At 45.7% G+C, this 18,403-nt stretch overlaps 2 protein-coding genes across 2 annotated transcripts; both read right to left on the reverse strand.

Moving 5' to 3' along the window:
- Nucleotides 1–292: 292 nt before the first annotated feature.
- On the reverse strand, nt 293–6,417 carry LOC123044796 (pentatricopeptide repeat-containing protein At4g39530). The gene is made up of 5 exons (XM_044467691.1): nt 6,375–6,417; nt 2,734–5,975; nt 2,551–2,630; nt 1,101–1,232; nt 293–702 (listed from the first exon to the last, which is right to left on the reverse strand). The coding sequence occupies exons 1-2, from the start codon at nt 6,415–6,417 to the stop codon at nt 3,064–3,066; spliced, it is 2,955 nt and encodes a 984-aa protein (XP_044323626.1). The 3' UTR covers nt 293–702; nt 1,101–1,232; nt 2,551–2,630; nt 2,734–3,063.
- A 3,804-nt stretch (nt 6,418–10,221) lies between these two features.
- LOC123064335 (alpha-1,3-arabinosyltransferase XAT2) lies at nt 10,222–13,361 on the reverse strand. The gene is made up of 6 exons (XM_044487834.1): nt 12,865–13,361; nt 12,558–12,725; nt 12,355–12,444; nt 12,077–12,193; nt 11,860–11,928; nt 10,222–11,644 (listed from the first exon to the last, which is right to left on the reverse strand). Exons 1-6 carry the CDS (start codon nt 13,007–13,009, stop codon nt 10,482–10,484), a joined length of 1,752 nt encoding a protein of 583 aa, XP_044343769.1. The 5' UTR covers nt 13,010–13,361; the 3' UTR covers nt 10,222–10,481.
- Nucleotides 13,362–18,403: the final 5,042 nt, after the last annotated feature.

Consider the following 18,403-nt stretch of genomic DNA (forward strand, 5'->3'; position numbering starts at 1 on the left):
AAAACCAAGGGCAGAACCGGTGGCTTCATGACAACCAGAGTGGTACTATGCTGAATGGCACTGCTTGTGTTGCCTTGCATGTGGTTATCATCTTGCAGCCTTGCAGGGCCCTGATGAATAAGCAACAAGTGTCAGCATAAATACGACCATCTGTTTGGCCCAATTTTGGAGACTCCCAAATCGCTCGCGGCGGTGCCCTTCGAGATTGATAGGCCGGCTTTCTTCGAGTCTCGCTTGGGGAGAAACAGACATAACCGAGTGCGAACCCATGAGAATTCCTATACTCCTAGTGTTTGATTTGAGCTTGACATTTGTAGCTTACCACTGTTGTTCGTAAAGGCATGACAAGAGTAAGAGCTACAGGAACCTTAAAATTCTTGACAATGGACAGAAAAACATGGACACCAGTTTGCAGTTTACAGTTGTGACTCTTCTTGACAACCTTCTGCAATTTGCACCCTTCGCTCTATCATAGCTCTTCTTTTTTTCCTTTTATGCTAGGAACCCAACAGTGTTGATCGGGTATCGTATTCATATATCTATACCTTTTATCTCACAGATTAGTTGGTGTGTGCTAGCTCCATCTCATCTAAAAAGGCCCCCAAAAAATACAAGGGCGGAACCAGTGGTTTCATGAAAACCAGAGTGGTTTTATGCTGGATGCAACTGCTTGCCTTGACTGTGGTTATCTTCTTGCAGATCCTGATGAATAAGCAACAAGTGTCAGCATAAACATGACCATCTGTTTGAGAAAGGGGTCTACGAACTAGGGCTGAAGTTGGACGAGGAATTCAAATACACAGTGCCATATGAGCATTGAATTAATGGGTGTCATTTTATACAACAGCTATGTAAAATATTGTCTAAAAAACTGTAGGTATCAAGGACCACCTAATCACACCTAGATACCAGAATACACGTACCAATTATAAAAAATGCCCCAAGGCTACTACATTATATAGCAAGATAAACCACTATGCAATGCTGATACATCAGCAAGAAAATGAACTTCTGCAAATAAGAGAGAATTTAGCAAGGAAATAGCACTGTAGGAGTGTGGAAAAGCATAAAAGGAAATCTGAATAGCACACTGAACTTACAATCTTACTGTCAGATTGAAATTGCTGAATTGGGAAATGATGCTTAGGAGTAGTCACAACAAAGATGTGCAACATCCTGGATTCCGCCACGTCTGCTGTACCATTCTTCTCATTCAAGTCTGGTGCTAGTTTCTGTCAAATGAATAAAAAATTAGCAAAGCTAGCGGCAGATTGACCAGTCATGCAATTATACGGTGTTGACTGATAACATTAGAAGGCACAACATAGCCAGAAGATTTCATTTAATGGAATGGACGGAAGAATTCTCAACAAGGAAAATATATTTTTGCTAGATTTATTATGTACTTCTTCCGGTCCTTTTTACTCCGAATATAAGATTTGTCTGAAGTCAAACTTTGTAAAGTTTGACCATATTTGTATGCAAAAATATCAACATCTACAATAATAAAGTATAATATGAGAATTAAATTCACGACGGACCTAATGATATTGATTTTGTATTGTGAATGTGGATTTTTTTTTCAATAAAGTTGGTCAAACTTTCTGAAGTTTGATTTCAGACAAATCTATATGCGAAATAAAAAGGACCGGAGGGAGTATAGCATTTATCTGCAATTCCATTTGGTTCAAGAATGAACTGAACCATCAGTACATAACTACAAACATCTCACATAGTACTCCCTCCATTCCAAAATACAGTGCGCCCGCGCTTCCCGAGGTCCAACTTTGACCATAAATTTAACCAACGAGACCAACTGCGGTGGGAGAAAAAATTATATAATTGAAAACTTCTTTCGAATACGAATTCACTGATATAATTTTTGCTCCCGCCGCAATCGGTCTTGGTAGTTAAATTTGCGGTCAAAGTTGAAGCACGTGAATAGAGGAAGCACTACATTATGGAATGGAGGGAGTATTCAACAATGTCAGTCAGAAATAACAATATCGAACCTGCATGTTCTCATTTCATTACAACGGAAAATCTCACCTACATATGTCTTATCTCAGAGAATGAACCACATTTCTAATGTTCAACCGCAAATTTTGAAATAAGATACATTCTTCGAAGCAATATTGGTTGGGCTAAAAGATTTAATAATCTCACACAATCTTACCGGTGAAGTTGAATAAACTATAGGAGATTAGGAGACGGTGCAAAGTAGCAGCTTGAGGAGTTGCAATTACTTTTCCAAGTTGCAGTCCTCTAACGTACTGGTGTTAGTGTAGGGATCAACTAAGAGTATTTCATTTATGCATACAGTAAAGATGAAGTAGCAGCAAGGAGGTATTAGTAAAAGTGTATGCCTAAGTCACAGCATCCAAGCTCAAGCAAGTTATGATGTAGTACTACCTCGGAGGTAGTATTAGTAAAGCAATATGCATAAGTACCACAATCTTTGTCAACTCGATGCAATAATCAATGCTCAAGCAAGCAAAGAGGTATTAGTAAGAATGTGTGCTTAAGCACCATAAATGTTTGTTAACTTACAGCAGTGAACAAAGCTCAAGCTGACTTTTCCGAGCCTGCTACCTCCTGTCATGGAAGTGCTTGAAGAGAGGAGTTGTCCCCTGCATGAAAGAAAATGTGTGAAAATCATGAGTTGTTCACCATAACTAAAAGATTAGAACAAGTACCAAGTAAATAAGGTATCGCTAATTATTTCATGCTAACCTGTTCAACATTCTTGATCTATTCTTCCATGCAACTAAACCATCCAGCGGTTGGAGAACTTCAAAGCAGTGTTTGGTTTACTTTAACTTGGTGTAAACATCTCCCATGAAAATGCAAAGAGATATTGAGTTTTCATGGTCATATGGTGTGCATCATGTGAAAGTTCATAGACGTGATGTGGATTTGAGGAGTGAATGATGCATGAACTCATAACCCAACTCAGAGTTTGCTTCCCTTGCATGCTTTTCTGATATGCCAACATGATGATTCAGTTTGTTGCATGAGAAATAACAGGGCCAGTAAGTAGTTTTCATACTGCACAATAACTTGTCAAGGAGGAATGCCGAGTGCTGGTGCAACACCAGATCTTATTAACTCGGTATTAACAAATCTTGTATCCTCTATCTTAAGGCTATTGTCAATGAAGACAACTAGGACGAATTGGTCAGATCCAGTGCTGTGCACGTGTAACAAGCTAAACAGCTTGTGAGATCCACCTCTGTTTCCCTGATATTGTGTATCTAGAAAAACATTGCTTTCACTGCCCTTCTCATTTCTTCCACTCCACATGATAGTGTTCATCCTAAGTTCCTGTCCAACCACATGGATGGGAAGTGGAGTTCCGTAGTACTGAGAAGCAGCACCAATAGAAATATTCCGCACATCAGCATAAGCTTCATGATTTTTCTCTTCTTCCAACGTAAACAGCCCAATTTCTTCAAGGTCGCTACTTCCATCCCTTTGTTCTGAATAGCAGCTATCTTCAGTATTCTGTTCTGGACCATTTCCTGCCAAAATTTCTTGAGAGTCTCTTCTTGGTTCCATCAAACCGTCAGATCTTTTATACATTCCTACAAGTGCATTTGCGACATATACATCAGAGATCAAACCCATCTTTACAATAGAAGCATGCACTTGTCTCCCTAAATCAATAGCACATAGGTCAGCACATCCACGCAAAATCCTTGCAAAGGTAACACGGTTTGCACGCAATCCACTGTGCTGCATTTTGGAGAAAAGATGAAGAGCTTCATCACTACATCTGTTCTGAATGTAGCCCAACATTAGCATTGCATATGAATTTATGCTCCAACTTCTCATGCTATGGAAAAAACTACAAGCACTGGCAATGCATCCACACTTGACATAAAGGTCTATGATAGCATTTCCAACAATGGCATCCATGTATTCAGAACCAATCTTTACAAGATAGCCATGAACCTGTTCACCAGCCTCCTTTGCTCCTATATCAGTGCATGCACTGAGAACAGTTGAGCAAGTGAAATGATCAGGGTGCAGACCAGAACGATATTCACTGCAGAAGAGCAGAAGAGCTTTCTCTGGCATTAAATTCCAGCAATACCCCGAGAGCATCGCATTAGTTAAAACTAGATTTCTCGGAAAAGGTGTGTGGGAGAAAAGCTCAGCAGCACACTTAATATGATGGCATTTTGCATACATGTTCACTAGGGAAGCACTAACAAAGTCAGCAACCAATATCCCAACTTTAAGAGCCAGAGCGTGAATCTGCTCTCCCTTATCCATGTCTTCAAGTCCTGTGCATGAATTTATGATAGTAGCAACACAGTGCTGATCTAATAGTGCTCCAGAATTTCTTAACCCTCTAAAATAACCAAATGCTTTTTCAAATTGGAGGTTCTTGACACAGCCTGCCATGACTGCAGCCCATGATACAACATCTCGTGACTCTGAAGTTTTGAAGATTGCTTCAGCATGCATCAATGATCCTATTTCAGAGTATACCGATATAAGAGCATTACATACATTAATATAACTGAAGCATCCAGATTTCAATGTATAAGCATGCACTTGCTGAACTTCCTCTTTGATATGACAAACATCTAGAACGGTGACCAGATCCCCTTCCCTTAAACTGAGGCCTGAAGAAAGAAGATGTTCAACTAGCTTCACTGCTTCATCCTGGCAACCATTTGAGTGATAGCCTGATATAGCTAAAGAATACAAAGATGCATCACGCCTTCTAGCTGCAGCAACAAGCTGTCCAATGTACTGCGTATCACCTACCCTCCCGGCTGACTTAACCAGCTCAGACAGAACATAACAATCTCTTCCCAACCCCACTTTAAGTGCATAAACATGAACATTCCTGCAAAGCTCAAACATTCTAAGAAAAGCAGCGACGCCAGCAGCTAACCTCAATGTCACCACATCCATTGCAATGCCAACTCTATGCATATCCTTGCAAAGCTCAGCAGCCTCCACAACACAGCCATTCTCAATAAAACCTGAAATCACTGCATTCCAAGCAACTGAGCTCTTCACCGGAATTTCACTGAAGAACCTAAAAGAGCAGCCTACATTGCCACATTTCGCATACATATCGACGAATCCAACCTCCACAAACCTATCAACACCCAATCCAGACTTGATCACCAATCCATGTACCATGAGCCCCAGCTCCATGACACCAGACCTGGAACATGCATTCAGCGTCGCCGAGATGACAAACCGGTTTGGCTTCACCTCAGAGGACAACAGCCCCTTGAACACCCCGATGGCATCAACCCAGAGGCCCCGGCTGGCGTGCGCGGAGATGACGGTGCACCAGGACGCCACGTCCCTGTGAGGCATTTCGTCGAACAGGTGGCGGCAGGCCGCCAGGGAGCCGCCCTTGGCGTAGGTGTCGATCAGGACGTTGGAGACGAGCGTGTCGGGGGCGAAGCCACGCTTGAGGACGTGCCCGTGGACGGCGCCGGCGCCGGCGGCGAGCGCGTCGAGCGCGCAGCGGCGCAGGAGGCGCACGTAGAGGCGCGCCTCGGAGGACGGCAAGAGGAGCTCGATGGGCCCCACGATCTCCAGCACGGCCGAGACGGTGCCATGCGCCCCGCCGCCCCGCGCAATGGAGCCGGTGGCAGCCGCGGCGGCGGCGGCGAAGGAGGAGGAGAGGAGCCTAGATGGGGTCGGCTTGCAGGAGAGCGCGGAGTGGAGGAGTAGAATGGGGAGAGATCGTAACATAAGCGAGGTGGCGGGTGGGTCGCCGGGGATGGGCGACGGCGGCGGCGGCGGCGGTGGAGAAGGACGGGATCTCCACGCGCATAGTCGCCGGCAAAATGGGCTTGGAGGCGATGGCCCAGATTGGTAAGAGAGTGATGGGCTCCTCCAGCCACTGGCTGTAAGAACTGTTGGAGCTTCTCCTGACCGTCTGATCAGTGTTTGGAGGGCCTGGCTTGAAACGGATGAATCTGGTGCTACATACCTCCCTATTTAGACAAATCTAAGACACTCAAGAGGGAAAAAGAAGGCCCTCAAACGATCTTACTACTCCCTCCGTTCCAAATTACTTGTCTTGGATTTGTCTAGATACGGATGTATCTAAACTCATTTTAGTGCTAGATACCAGACAAATTTAAAACAAGTAATTCGGAACGGAGAGAATAGTTTACTAGGAGAACGTTCATGCGATTGCTACGGGCTACAATAGACATAATTGCATCAAACAAATAATTAGGTTGATCTTCAAAGTCGAAGTTCATTTCTTTCTCATCCCCACTCTCCGCCTTGCTCTCCTTCCCTTGCCGAAAATGTGGTTGTCCGAACTATCTGTAATATTATCTTCAGTACATGGGCCCAAAAAAACCACCCCATGACGCACCATTTACCTTTCCTGTCGGACCCTTCCCTTCTTGCTCGGTTTCCCTCCATAGCGGGACATTTCTCGTTGGGGCCCTCTCCTTTTAAAACCGGGCGACGCCAACATCACCTTCGCCGTGGCGCCCTCTCTTATTCACACCGTACTTCTTCACGGACCACCAAGGAGGAATCCCCCGCCAACCGCCCCGCTCTTCGCCCTGATCCCCTCCCATCGTGTTGGTGCCGATATGCCACCCCTATCAACAGGTAGGAGGTGTGTGCCGCCCGTGATGCCTCACGAGCCAAGAAGGCAAATCCAATGTCCCCTGAGTCCTAAGCCATTACCATGTTGTAACATACAGTTGAATGTCGTGCATTCCACAAAAATATGATTTTCGTTGTTGGACATGCAACTGATACGCCACTGTGTCCGTCTTTTTTGCGGTAAAATTTCAATCTATTCATCATCAATCATGATAGCACAAAGAATACAAGAAATAATAAAAATTACATCCAGATCCGTAGAGCACATAGCGACGACTACAAGCACGGAAGCGAGCCGAAGGCGCGCCGCTGTCATCGCCCCTCCCTCACTGGAGCCGATCAAAACTTCTTGTAGTAGACAACCGGGAAATCATCGTGCTAAGGCCCTATATAGGACCAACGCACCAGAATAGCAATTCTCGCTGTTGAAGAGAAGTTTAGATCGGAAGGATTCAACCTGTAGACACATGAACACAAACAAACAAATCCCGGATCCATGTGGATCCACTGAAGATAAACGTCGACCAGATCCGGCGAGATCCGTCGAAGACAAGGCTCCACACGTCCTTCGATGATGCTGGAAGCACCACCAAAACGGGGGCTAGGCAGGGATAACCATATTTCATCTCCAAAGAGTCGTCGCTGCCTCGTCTCTCCAAGCAGGACACAAACCCTAAGAAAAAACATCCAAAAATGAAGCCCTCCCATCGGCAAAGGCCGGAATCCACCACGCCTTCATGGCCCTAAGGCCACAGGAGATGAGGCAGACCGGCGTCAGCGCTGACAGGAGGCGGAAGAAACCCTAGTGGTGGCTGGCTAGGAGCGCGTCGCCACCATGCGCGTTATTAACTCTTGAAGCAACCAAGCAATGCATTTAACCTTCTATTATAACTAAAAATTATACAACTTGATGAAAAAAATGAAACGCTCTCTCATACAATTTGCTGTAAATACATCTCTATCAAAATGCAATTTGTCATATTTTTTAAAGTAGGAAAATTATTCCGCTCAGACAGACATAACTAAACAGAAAAACCCCAACTCTCATCCAGATCCACATCCACGTGTCACATAATATAAGTAGAAGACCACATGTGTCCTCATAATTTTTGACGGGACAAGTGAACATCCTACATAATCTCTCGTCAATGATAGATTTAGCTAAACAAATGTACAGGAACACAATACACTTCAAGTAACCTACTACTATTCGTGGTTAATTTCCCCGTGAGTTGCAACAAGAGCATATATATTTTAATAATTCAACATTAGTTGTATCTCACATACATATTCAAAATATTCTTACACACCGGGCTACCTTGCGACTTCTTTTTACCGGTAAATCACTCCCCTTTTATTTCTTTATCTTTTTCTTCCAACAAAGAGCTAAAAACTCTTTAATAATCAAATAATTTAAGAATGTATCCATGATGCATTTGACATTAATTCCTTTGTATAAATGTTGGCTTTCCATAAATTTGGTCTTTAAAGATTGATTAGAGATCATCATGATTGATTCTTTCCCATAATGATATTACTAAATCTGGAAAATAAGAATCGTATTAAGTAGAATACCAGTGGGCTAAAACCAGCAGGGGAGGTTTAATCTGAATGGAGGCGACACTACAAACTCACGATGACGTACATGTCTGTTCCGATTTTGATAGTATGCCGAGCAAAAACCAACCTATTGGTCATAGAGAAATGAAACCGTGAAAAAGAAATCAAAAAATGAAGCATAGAGAAAAAAACGCACGCACGCGTCAAATGGGCCGGCCAACTTTGATTATAGTGGATGTTTTGGTAAGATTTGATTTGATTTGGTATAAGTAGTGGAAGACAAGAAAAGTTTGGGTTTCGTTGAGATTTCTTAAGATTTGATTTGAATGAGTTAATGTGTGACATTATTTTTGGGAACCAACTTTGATTATAGCGGATGTTTTGGTAAGATTTCATTTGATTTGATTTAGGTATAAGTAGTGTAAGACAAGGAAAGTTTGGATTTAGTTGAGATTTCTTAAGGTTTAATTTGAATGAGTTAATGTGTGATGTTATTTTTGGTAAAGTGTCGATTTAATTGAGTTAATGCACGCATCAAATGGGCCGGCCCAAATTTTATACGTTTGAGCGAAAGGCCGCCTATAAAACACTCGCGGGCGTAATATAGGGTTTGCCATTGAATTGGTGGAAGTGAGGCGAGACTAATGACACTCCACTCAGCTTTCAATCCCTTCTTTACATGCATGCACTGTACTGATGATCCAAGAAATGAAAAAAATTGATTTACAAAGCAAGGCATTAAATTTTATCTTGGTACCTATAATATGAGTTTGTGGTCTTGTATATAAAAATGAAGGAAGTGTGTAAGATGGTTAGATTTTTTTTGTGGAATCAACCCACCGGGTTCAAGTCCTATATTTGACACTCTTTAGGGTTGAGCATATGTGAGCATCCGTGTTAAAACAAAAGTCAGTATGTTCAACTGTCACTATTGGTTACATTACACGTTGTTGGTAAACTCACTATATTCAATTCCCACTATTAGTTTCATCTTTTCGCTCTTTCTTTTAGTTTTAGGATTTGTTTATTTTTCTACTACTTTTTACTTGACTTTACTTTTTTCTGAAACAAAGACATATTTGTTATAAAGATTCACAAAAGTACAAAGCACATTAAACATATGGAAATTTATTAAGTTCTCTGAAACGGTCTGATCTTGTTCATGACAGTTTAGAAATCTTCGTGCGCGTGCCCCTAAGAACCAGCGCCCCGGGCAACATTCGTTGAAGTTGAACCCCCTGAATTGATGCAATGAACATGAACCTGACACCAAATCTCATTGTCACGTACGCACGTCGAGAAATCATAACCTCGCCGCTCCAAGGAGCCGACGGGAATCTATGTCGGAATTCCATCTAATTTGTCCTGACGGACAAACTTAAGAAGGATCGAAGACCATAAGACCGACTCGAAGATGAAGCGTGGCCATCCGCTCAAGCACCGCCTTTGTGAGGACTAAAACCCTAACTTATCTACTAGCCGGAGCCTTGACACCAGGATTCCACTCCCCACCGCCGGCTGCCAGAGCGACAAGCAGAGGGAATGCGGATCCACGGGCTCATAGGCAGAGATCACGAGGTGGGAGATTTTACTCTAATCGCCTTGCAAGATAGGGAAGGAAGAGTTCTATTTGAGTTGACTACCCAACAACAAAACATATGTGCAGGTTCAAAAGGTTAGTCAGCCAACTTCAAAAACTTGAAAAATAAATGCGTGGTCAGCTAAACTTTTAGCACGTCCAAATCACACCTAAGTAGATCAATAACCATAGGCTTTCCCCACCAGCAAAAACAGAAAAATGAAAATGAAAGAAAGAGGCCTGGTCAGCCAAACTTCTAGCACCTGACACCTAATTAGATCAAAAATGGTGCACAGCAAAAAAAGTGAGAAGAATCAGATGAATCACACAGCACAGAAATGGTGATCTCCACCTTGTGCACTCCTATTGGTGCTCGGCGTCAGCAGGCCTTGAACATTCCACCTCACTGACCTGATCACCACGCTTCATGCACTGATATTTCCATGCCCAATACGGCAACATGTGTACAGCAATTTACAAAGAAAAAATGTATTGTTTTTCTTCTATTTCCAGACAATAAATATGCTATGAACGACAAATCATGGACATCCCAGCTTCATATCCATGTAATTCTAGCCAGATAACTCTGTTCCTTGCTCATGTACTAGAAGGCGATCAACAAATTTTTACTAGAGAAGAAAAGATTAGAGAAGAACGGTGAAACAAAAAGAAAAAAAAGATGTATGGAGAACCATCTAATACAATGGCCAATGGCGGATCAGTAGTTCTTATCTTATTGGTTTAGCAGATCAAGGGTCTGCAGCAGCACAGGCCTGAACCGGTTGCAGTCAAGCCTGACGTTCTGCTTGTCCATGAAGGTCTCCTTGATGAACTCGAACCCCTTGTGGAAAGCCAGCGGGTTCTTGAAGATCTCATGGTCCAGCGGGTACTGGTCGGTGAGGCTGCTCTCGTGCACGGCGATGCTGTACTGCTTGTACCGCAGGCCCATCTGCTCCGCCGGGTCGCCGAAATCGATCCGGCACACGCCTTCTATGCCGCCCCACGGCACGATCTGGATCAGCGTGGCGTTGTGTGGTAGGAAGACACAGTTCGTGAGCCCGGCGCCATGGACGCCCATCATCACATCCACAGAGTTCACCACCTTGGAGAACTGGGAGAGGTCGGAGCTCACATTGGCTTCTTCAACCACGACCTCGAAACCCAGCCCCTCGGCCATTGCGATGATCTCCGGGAGGTTGAGGAACATTCTTGTTCTCTGCCTCGAGATGATGAGCAGCCTCGGCTTGGCCTTGGGGATCTCGCCGAGCGCAGACACGGCCTCCCTCGGCAACTCATACGTCCTGCGCATGAATCTGTTGAAATCCACCATGGTGTAGTTGTGAGGAGCCTTGGAGGGGTCAATGGTGAACTCCATGTAAGCATGAAGGCCAACAATGGCATGCTTGGCGCAATGCACGTCAGTGTCCTTGTTGAAATCGATCAGGGGGTAGTTGGACAGCTTCTTAAACACCACATGGTACTTCCTTGTCCACCAAATAGCCATATCTGTGATGAGGAACTGGACCTCGCCGTTGAACTCGCTTGCCGTCGTGAAGAGGGGGACAAGCGCGTCGGTGAAGTCGTGAAACAGGTTTCCAGTGTATCCAGTCAGAGCAAAGACCACGACGGGCACATTGTGGTACTTGGTGCACTCAGGTGCCACCTTGCTTGATTTCACCGTCAGCTCTGTAACTTTGCTGAGGCAGAGCTCATCACCTTTACGAGGGTAGGGCTTAAGTTTCCATAGCTCGTTTCTCTTTGAGCTGGCAGGTTCCATGTACATCACCGAACTCGCGTTCGGGTGAATCCTGATGTTGCCCCGCATCTCGCAGACATTAGCTCTGAAGTTTGAGAAATCACAAAGCGGCTTGCTCTCCCATTCCGCGGTATCCCAATCTGCAAGATGCATGAAGGAGATAACTGAATCAGAGGAAATAGAAAAGAGTTGGACATATGCATATGCCAATATCTCATTGCAGATGTGCAAAGTGCACATCACGCTCAAGATGACTCAATAGAACAGTGTGCTCTGAATTATGAACAAAACCAGCAGATTCAGATGAACACATGATGAATTTGATCTCATGGCACATGTTTTCATTTTGTACTACCTTGTTGCTGAGATCCGTCGCCTTTGCCGGCGACCATCTCAAGCTTAGTTTCTGTTTCCGGTTTGCTACCTGCAGACACATCAGTAGAGTCAAGTCAGGACACCCACCAGAAGAGCAAGCAAGTACCATCACAGTCATTAACTAACAATTCTCAAATCAAACACCTAATTACCAACAGCTAGACCAAGAAACATGAGAAGTACTGCGAATCAGCTACCTTGCTGCTGCTTGGCATTGTCGCCGTCCTCGGCGTCACGGATGGTATAATTAGAGACGGTTGGGAGGGTGACCTTGCGATGCCCTTTCTTCTTCTCCCCTTCGCCTCCACTACTGCCTAAAAGATAGTAAAGTTCACGCATAAAGCAGGAAGTTGAGCATCGTTTCAGGGAGGCCAAATCCGTTGCAATCTGGAGCCCGTGGACGGGATCGCAAGGCAACAAGCTCGGTGGGCATCGGACAAAGAAATTATTGGGGGATTCAAGGGCTACCGCTCACCTAACAGCCGGGGTTCAGGCCCCTTTTTGGCGCTCTGCTGAGGATCGCGGACGGTGAGCGCGCTCTTCTCCTCCGAATCTTTGGGGGTCGCTGTCGCCATGGGACATCTCAGTCGAGAAATTCCAAGGTAAAATAGTACTGGTAGGGTAAGTAATTGAGGCTAGGCCCCAGGATTTGAGTTGGAGGTGGTGATTGGGTGGAACCTTTGGCGTTGGCGTTGGCGTTGGCCTCGGCGTCCTCGAAGTCGTCCAGCGGCTTGGGGTCCTGGGCGGCGGCGGCGGCGGATCTCTGGTCGGGGTCGGCGGTGGCGTCGGTGGCCTGGCGGATCAGGAGCGAGCGCGGCGCGTCGTCCACCGACAGCCGGCCGTTCACTGCGAATGAGGAGGGGGCAAGCGGGCGCTCCGGTCAGTTACCATTTTTACCAGCGAGCGAACGATTCTTGCTTGCGAGAAGAGAAGGAATAAAGGAACCGAAGAAGGGAAGAAAGAATCGTGGTTGCGGCGTGCGTACGGTTGAAGAGCAGGGCGTCGGGCTTGGAGAGGACGACGAAGGTGAGGGTGACGAGGAAGAAGCCGATGACGAGCACGAGCAGGCGCAGGCGCCGCGACTCCTGCCGCAGGCTCCGCACCAGCTTCGCCCGCTCCACCGCCTTCATCGCCGCCGCTCGATCCCTCCTTCCCCCCTCCTCCTCCTCTTCCTCCCCCCGAGCGCGCTCCTGGCGAGCTAGCTAGATGCGGGGCAGCGGAAGAGGGAGGCGGGCGGTCCTCCTCCGGCCCAGATCCGGCGGGGGAGCTGGCCGGATGCGTGGAGCTCGGTGGGGACGGACGGAACCGGGGAGGGAATGAACGGGCAGAGGCAGACACAGTGGGGAGGGGAGGCGTGAGTTAGGCTGCTCGCGCTCGTGCTCTGCTCTTGTGTTGCCGGGTGTGTGTAGAGGGAGGGGTGTGGGGTGTGGACGAGGGGAAGGAAGGAGCGCAGACCGCCGCTTTTGGTTTGGATCGGCAGCTTTCCTTTCCCGGGCGTGGTGGCACTTATCATTCCCGCATGTCCCTCCTTCTTTCCAGCCACCCGGCTTTCCTCCTCTCCTCTCCAAAAATTAAATAATTACTATATGCTACTACTACCTCCGTCCGGGTTTATTAGGCCCCTGAACAACGGAAGGTTGTCCCTATTTACAAGGCCCATATGCACTGCAGTATTTCCTCCACGCCTTGTTCCCTTCAGTAGCAGTTAATAAGACAATAAAATCGCTTGCTTTTCCCCTTTGTTGGCGCATGCATCCCTCGTATTGGGCAAGAGCTGCTGCATTAAATTAACCCTGGTGGTGCATGCAGGAAGTTGAGCGCATGCAGCCGGTTCACATTCTTTTAGGTGGACTGCGGTGGAGCTGGTGCGTGTGCGGTGCAGCGAAAACCTCGTCGTGTCTGCGCTTCGCCGTGCCTTTGGGCTGGACCGCAGTACAACGGTTCACGTTGTTTTCTAGCACGAACTTTTCCCCGTTTTGGGAACGTGCTGCCGCCCGTGGGTCAGTTTCTTCAGCCCAAATGCAAAGTGTTAGGCGTTGCACAGTAGAGTGCAGTGCCTTGCTGTCAGATGCTGCACATTAAAGGTCAGCCGGATGAAATACTTTCAAGAACAGTTTAGTTTGTGAAATAGTTTCGATCTAAGGTCAAACTTGTGCCTTTTGCCCCTGATGGAAGAGGGGGGGGGGGGGGGGGGGCCTCTGAGTTTCCTTCACGATAAGACCGTCGGTGATGTAACTGATTAGCATGTCGATCTACTCCTACTTTGGCTGCCGGCTCGGACCCCATTGATTGATCGATCATACTCTCATCGGAACGTGCCACCCAAGTCCAGGCGACAAACAGGGAGCGCTCCTCGCTGTTCGCTCACTCGCTGTCCCCTTTCGGGAATTCTGGCCACTAGTTCGGCACGAATTTGTCGTTCCGTATTACCGCGAAAAGGACCTGGTGACCCGACGCGCCACGGGTGATCGATCGACGCTGACATGCGTCCACACCGGTCAAATATGGCCTCGACAGCGACGGCACGCTGGTTGGTACACGGCGGTGGTCTGTTAAACAACGGATCTAGTAGCTCACCTTTGCGCGTCGGTGGCTTGGCCGTTTCCGGCGGAGCAGCTGGGCGCCGCCGGCCGAAACTCCGACGAACGGCGGTGACCCGCGTCTACGGCCGGCGGGGCGCGCTTTTCGGTTTGGTTGGTCCTGTCTCGCATAGAGAATGGTAACAAAGGGGAGACATCCTTCTGCGCGCGAGTGCATCGCGGCTCGCGAGAGATTAAACAACGGCGTCGGTGACCTGGCGTTAACGGCGATGACTGGTTATTATAATTAACTTAGCAGAGGAGTATCTTTCTTGTAGGAGCATCTGATGATATCCAAGACAATTACCGGAACCAACGTAGATTAGTCCGAGAGCTTAAACATATTACTACTGCGCTGATCGCGTCGATCGGCGTATCATGCAGCATGTGCACCGCGAGAAAGAAAGGGCCGTGCACATGTGTGGCCACGTGTGCGTGTACGAGCTGCTGCTCCACAGAGGAATATATGCGAAATCAACTTGCTGTGCATGAAAAGTGCGAGGTTCACAAATAAGTGGCAGCGTCCTGGAAATGGCATCGAAGCGCAATCAACTTATCATTTGTGTGGGCGCATTAGTTGCACAACACTGTGCTGCTTTTATAATGGTCACAGTACATTCCCTCGAATTCATAGGTGAATGGCATTTAAGACATAAGTTTGAACAGTTTTTTTGGAACTTTGAATGTTGATATCGGTTGAATATTCTGATTGGAAATTTGAAAAGTCGTATGAATAATTTGTTTTCATATTTATTTTTTAGGGTATTTGTTATTTTGTTGGTTTTTATACATGGTTGAAAATGGTGGTCAAGTTACATCTAAAAGCCGTGGCAATATCTAAAATGTCACTTATTTATAAAATGGAAGGAGTATCGTTATAGTAATAAGAAAGGGCCGTAATGGTTGCTACCCCTCCAATACGCCAGACAAGGAAGGAAATAATCCGTAGTAAATGCATGAAGATGAGTAAAGGAAACCACAAATTAGAAGAAAATAAATAGTACTCCCTCCATTTTTTTACTCGCATATTAGGTTTGACTGAAGTCAAACTTTGTAAAGTTTGACCAAGTTTATAGGAAAAAGATAAACATTTATCATAGTAAATCTATATGATATGAACTTTGTTATATCTTGATATTTTTGTTTATAAACTTTGTCAAAATTTACAAAGCTCGACTTTGATCAAATCTAATACGCGGACTAAATAAAAACGGAGGGAGTACATATTTAATGAGTGATAACAATTAAGGAAATAATAAAGGTAGTCAATGATATTTATTACTATATAACTTGTTTTCTTCTTATGGTTTTGATTTTTAAAGGAGTAAGAAGAAAATGGCACGTATTTAATGAGTGATGACAATTAAGGAAATAATAAAGGCGGTCAATGATATTTATTATATAACTTGTTTTCTTCTTATGGTTTTGATTTTTAAATAAGAAGAAAATGACACATATTTAATGAGTGATGATAAGTAGGGAAATAATAAAGGCGGCCAATGATATTATTAGGCTCCCCGTAAAGGCGGTCAATGATATCAAATACTAGTATCAGACATATAATACTAGTGTATAATATTAATTTAGTAATGCATAGTATCATAAGTTAGTATTTTAGATTTCCTTATTAATTGTCGTGCATGACACAAAATAGTAAAACGTTTAATATGGTTTGGTATCATGATACGATACCACATTCTCTCTTTCCTCATTTAATTGTGACACATCATCAAAAAAGTCTAGTTAGCATGCCTGATACCATTTATGATACTCCCAGTACGACCAACCTTATATAACTTGTTTTCCCAACACGACTCCCGCGTCGTAGCTACCGATGGGCTAAGGCACCAACAATAGACAATGACACCGACGGTTCGAGCCTTGGCACCCTCTAGCTTGGTGGCCGTGGTTTTTCCCTCGACAAAATTTGTAATTGCACGAGCAAAAGAGGGGATTATCCTTTGGCTATTTTTTTACTGCATCTGTCCCTTAATGTTAGACGCTTTTGCGGTTTAAATTGAACTACAAAAACATTTTATATTAAAGGTCGAAGGGTGTATTTTAATCTTTTGATTGTATTACATTTGCCTGATAGTCGAACAAGTCCATATATCTCACATTTATAGCTATTAGTAACAAAAAACTGGTCGGGGCAATTGTCTGGGTGGAAAAAACTGGAAGCGCCTTATTTGTTGTATAAGTTCTAGCGAGGAAGAAAGTGATGATCTTGTGATGACCAGTGACGAGTGCCGAAAAGCGAAAATAAACAACGACAATGAAAGGAGCGGGACTTCAAGTTGTACATGAGCAATGGGTCGAGTATGCCATGAGAAATACGGAAAATGCCGGTCAGATCTGATCTCCGTTCGGCGTCGGTTGTTGGCTCGGCTTGTGCGTGTATGTACCCATTTCGTCGTGTTGGCCGATCGTTAGGTTTATCCTCAGGATCCAGTTTCTGACTCCTAATGTGGTGAGGCTGCTGATCAAGGCCCAGTTCTTTTGCCAGATTCTCTCAGAATCTAACCCCTATCCAGATTCTTTCAGAATCTTTAAGTCTTATTTGTTTTATAGTCTTATCTAGTTATGGTCTAATTAATTAGGATTGTAAAACAAATAGGGGTCAAATGTTTTAGGAGAAGCTAGAGAGGGGACTGGGCCCAAGTGTTATTGGACACGCGGCGTGTGGTTAGGCTGTAGCCGAATGGTATCCCAGTGTCACGACGAACGTGCTGTATGTGGCTGTGGATTAGTTTTACTTAGCTGGAGGGAGAAGGTTTCGTTGATAAGAAAACTGTCGGTGATATGTCGACCTACTTTTGCTGCTGGTTCGGACCTGATTGATGGATTATCTGAATGTGCCACCCAAGTCCAAGCAACAGGGACAGTGGCACCACGCATTCGGCTATCCACGCACTGTCCCCAGTTGGAAATTTAGGCCTCCGGTTCGGCACAAGTTTGTTACACTACGACAAAGACCTGCCAAGGGCGAGGGCCCAGGCGGTGGTAGATGCTCCACACCGGTCAAATATGAGCCTCAACAACAGAAAAACGGGTCAAATATGGGCCAGACAAGAACAGCAAGGTTGGCTCAGACTTGAGAGCAGTGAGCACCAAGGCAGCAGTTCGTTAAACAACCAACAGCTAGCAAGATCCCCTATGCACGTGGGTGGTTTGGTGTTTGTGGCAAAGCTGGGGACCGTACGCTGCCCCATCAGTTAGATCAGTTAGATCAAGATATAACTATGATATGATACAATGATACCGGCTACTTGTTTGATCTCAACCATGCCATTATCAATGACTGGATTTGATCCTAACTGTGGCAGAGGCAGAGGGCTAGAGTTCCACCATCTTTCCATGGTCAAAGCAGCAAGGAGAGGCAGGAGAACTCACAACCTCGCTGACGGGGCGAGGGAGGAGTTAGTCGCCTTTGGAACCTTAGAAAGTAAGAGCATCTCCAGCCGTTGGCCTCCCCATGAGGCATAAAAATCACCGTCTGGGGGCAAGCCGGCGGTAGAATAGGCTCTGGGGGCGGTTCGGCATCCAGCCGTTGCCCCCATGCATCGATATCGGCACATTCCTGCCAGCCTTTCGGCCCACTTTCGGCGAAAATTGACCCGATATCGGCACGAATCGACCCATATTCAGCGTGGTTCAGCGTGGTTTTTGTGTCACATATTCATCACAAGAAATCAATAAAAATCAAAATAGTTCAACAAATAAAATTTGGGCGGGAAATGGCCCGTCTAGCGGTGGTCGGCGCCGGGATCAGCCGGGTGGCGGCCGAGCGCGCGCGGGGGGTGGGGGGAGGCGAATCTGGACGATAGGCTTGACTTTTCGCCTGACGGTCTGGGCCAGGCGTACTTCTCCCTTGCGCCGGAGCCCCCCAAGCGCTCCCAGTGCGCCGGGTTCAGTCTGCGATCGCCGGGCCCAAAAACGGGTCGA

The sequence above is a fragment of the Triticum aestivum genome, chromosome 1A (genome assembly GCF_018294505.1).
Source record: "Triticum aestivum cultivar Chinese Spring chromosome 1A, IWGSC CS RefSeq v2.1, whole genome shotgun sequence".
In the NCBI taxonomy this organism is placed as follows: domain Eukaryota; kingdom Viridiplantae; phylum Streptophyta; class Magnoliopsida; order Poales; family Poaceae; genus Triticum; species Triticum aestivum.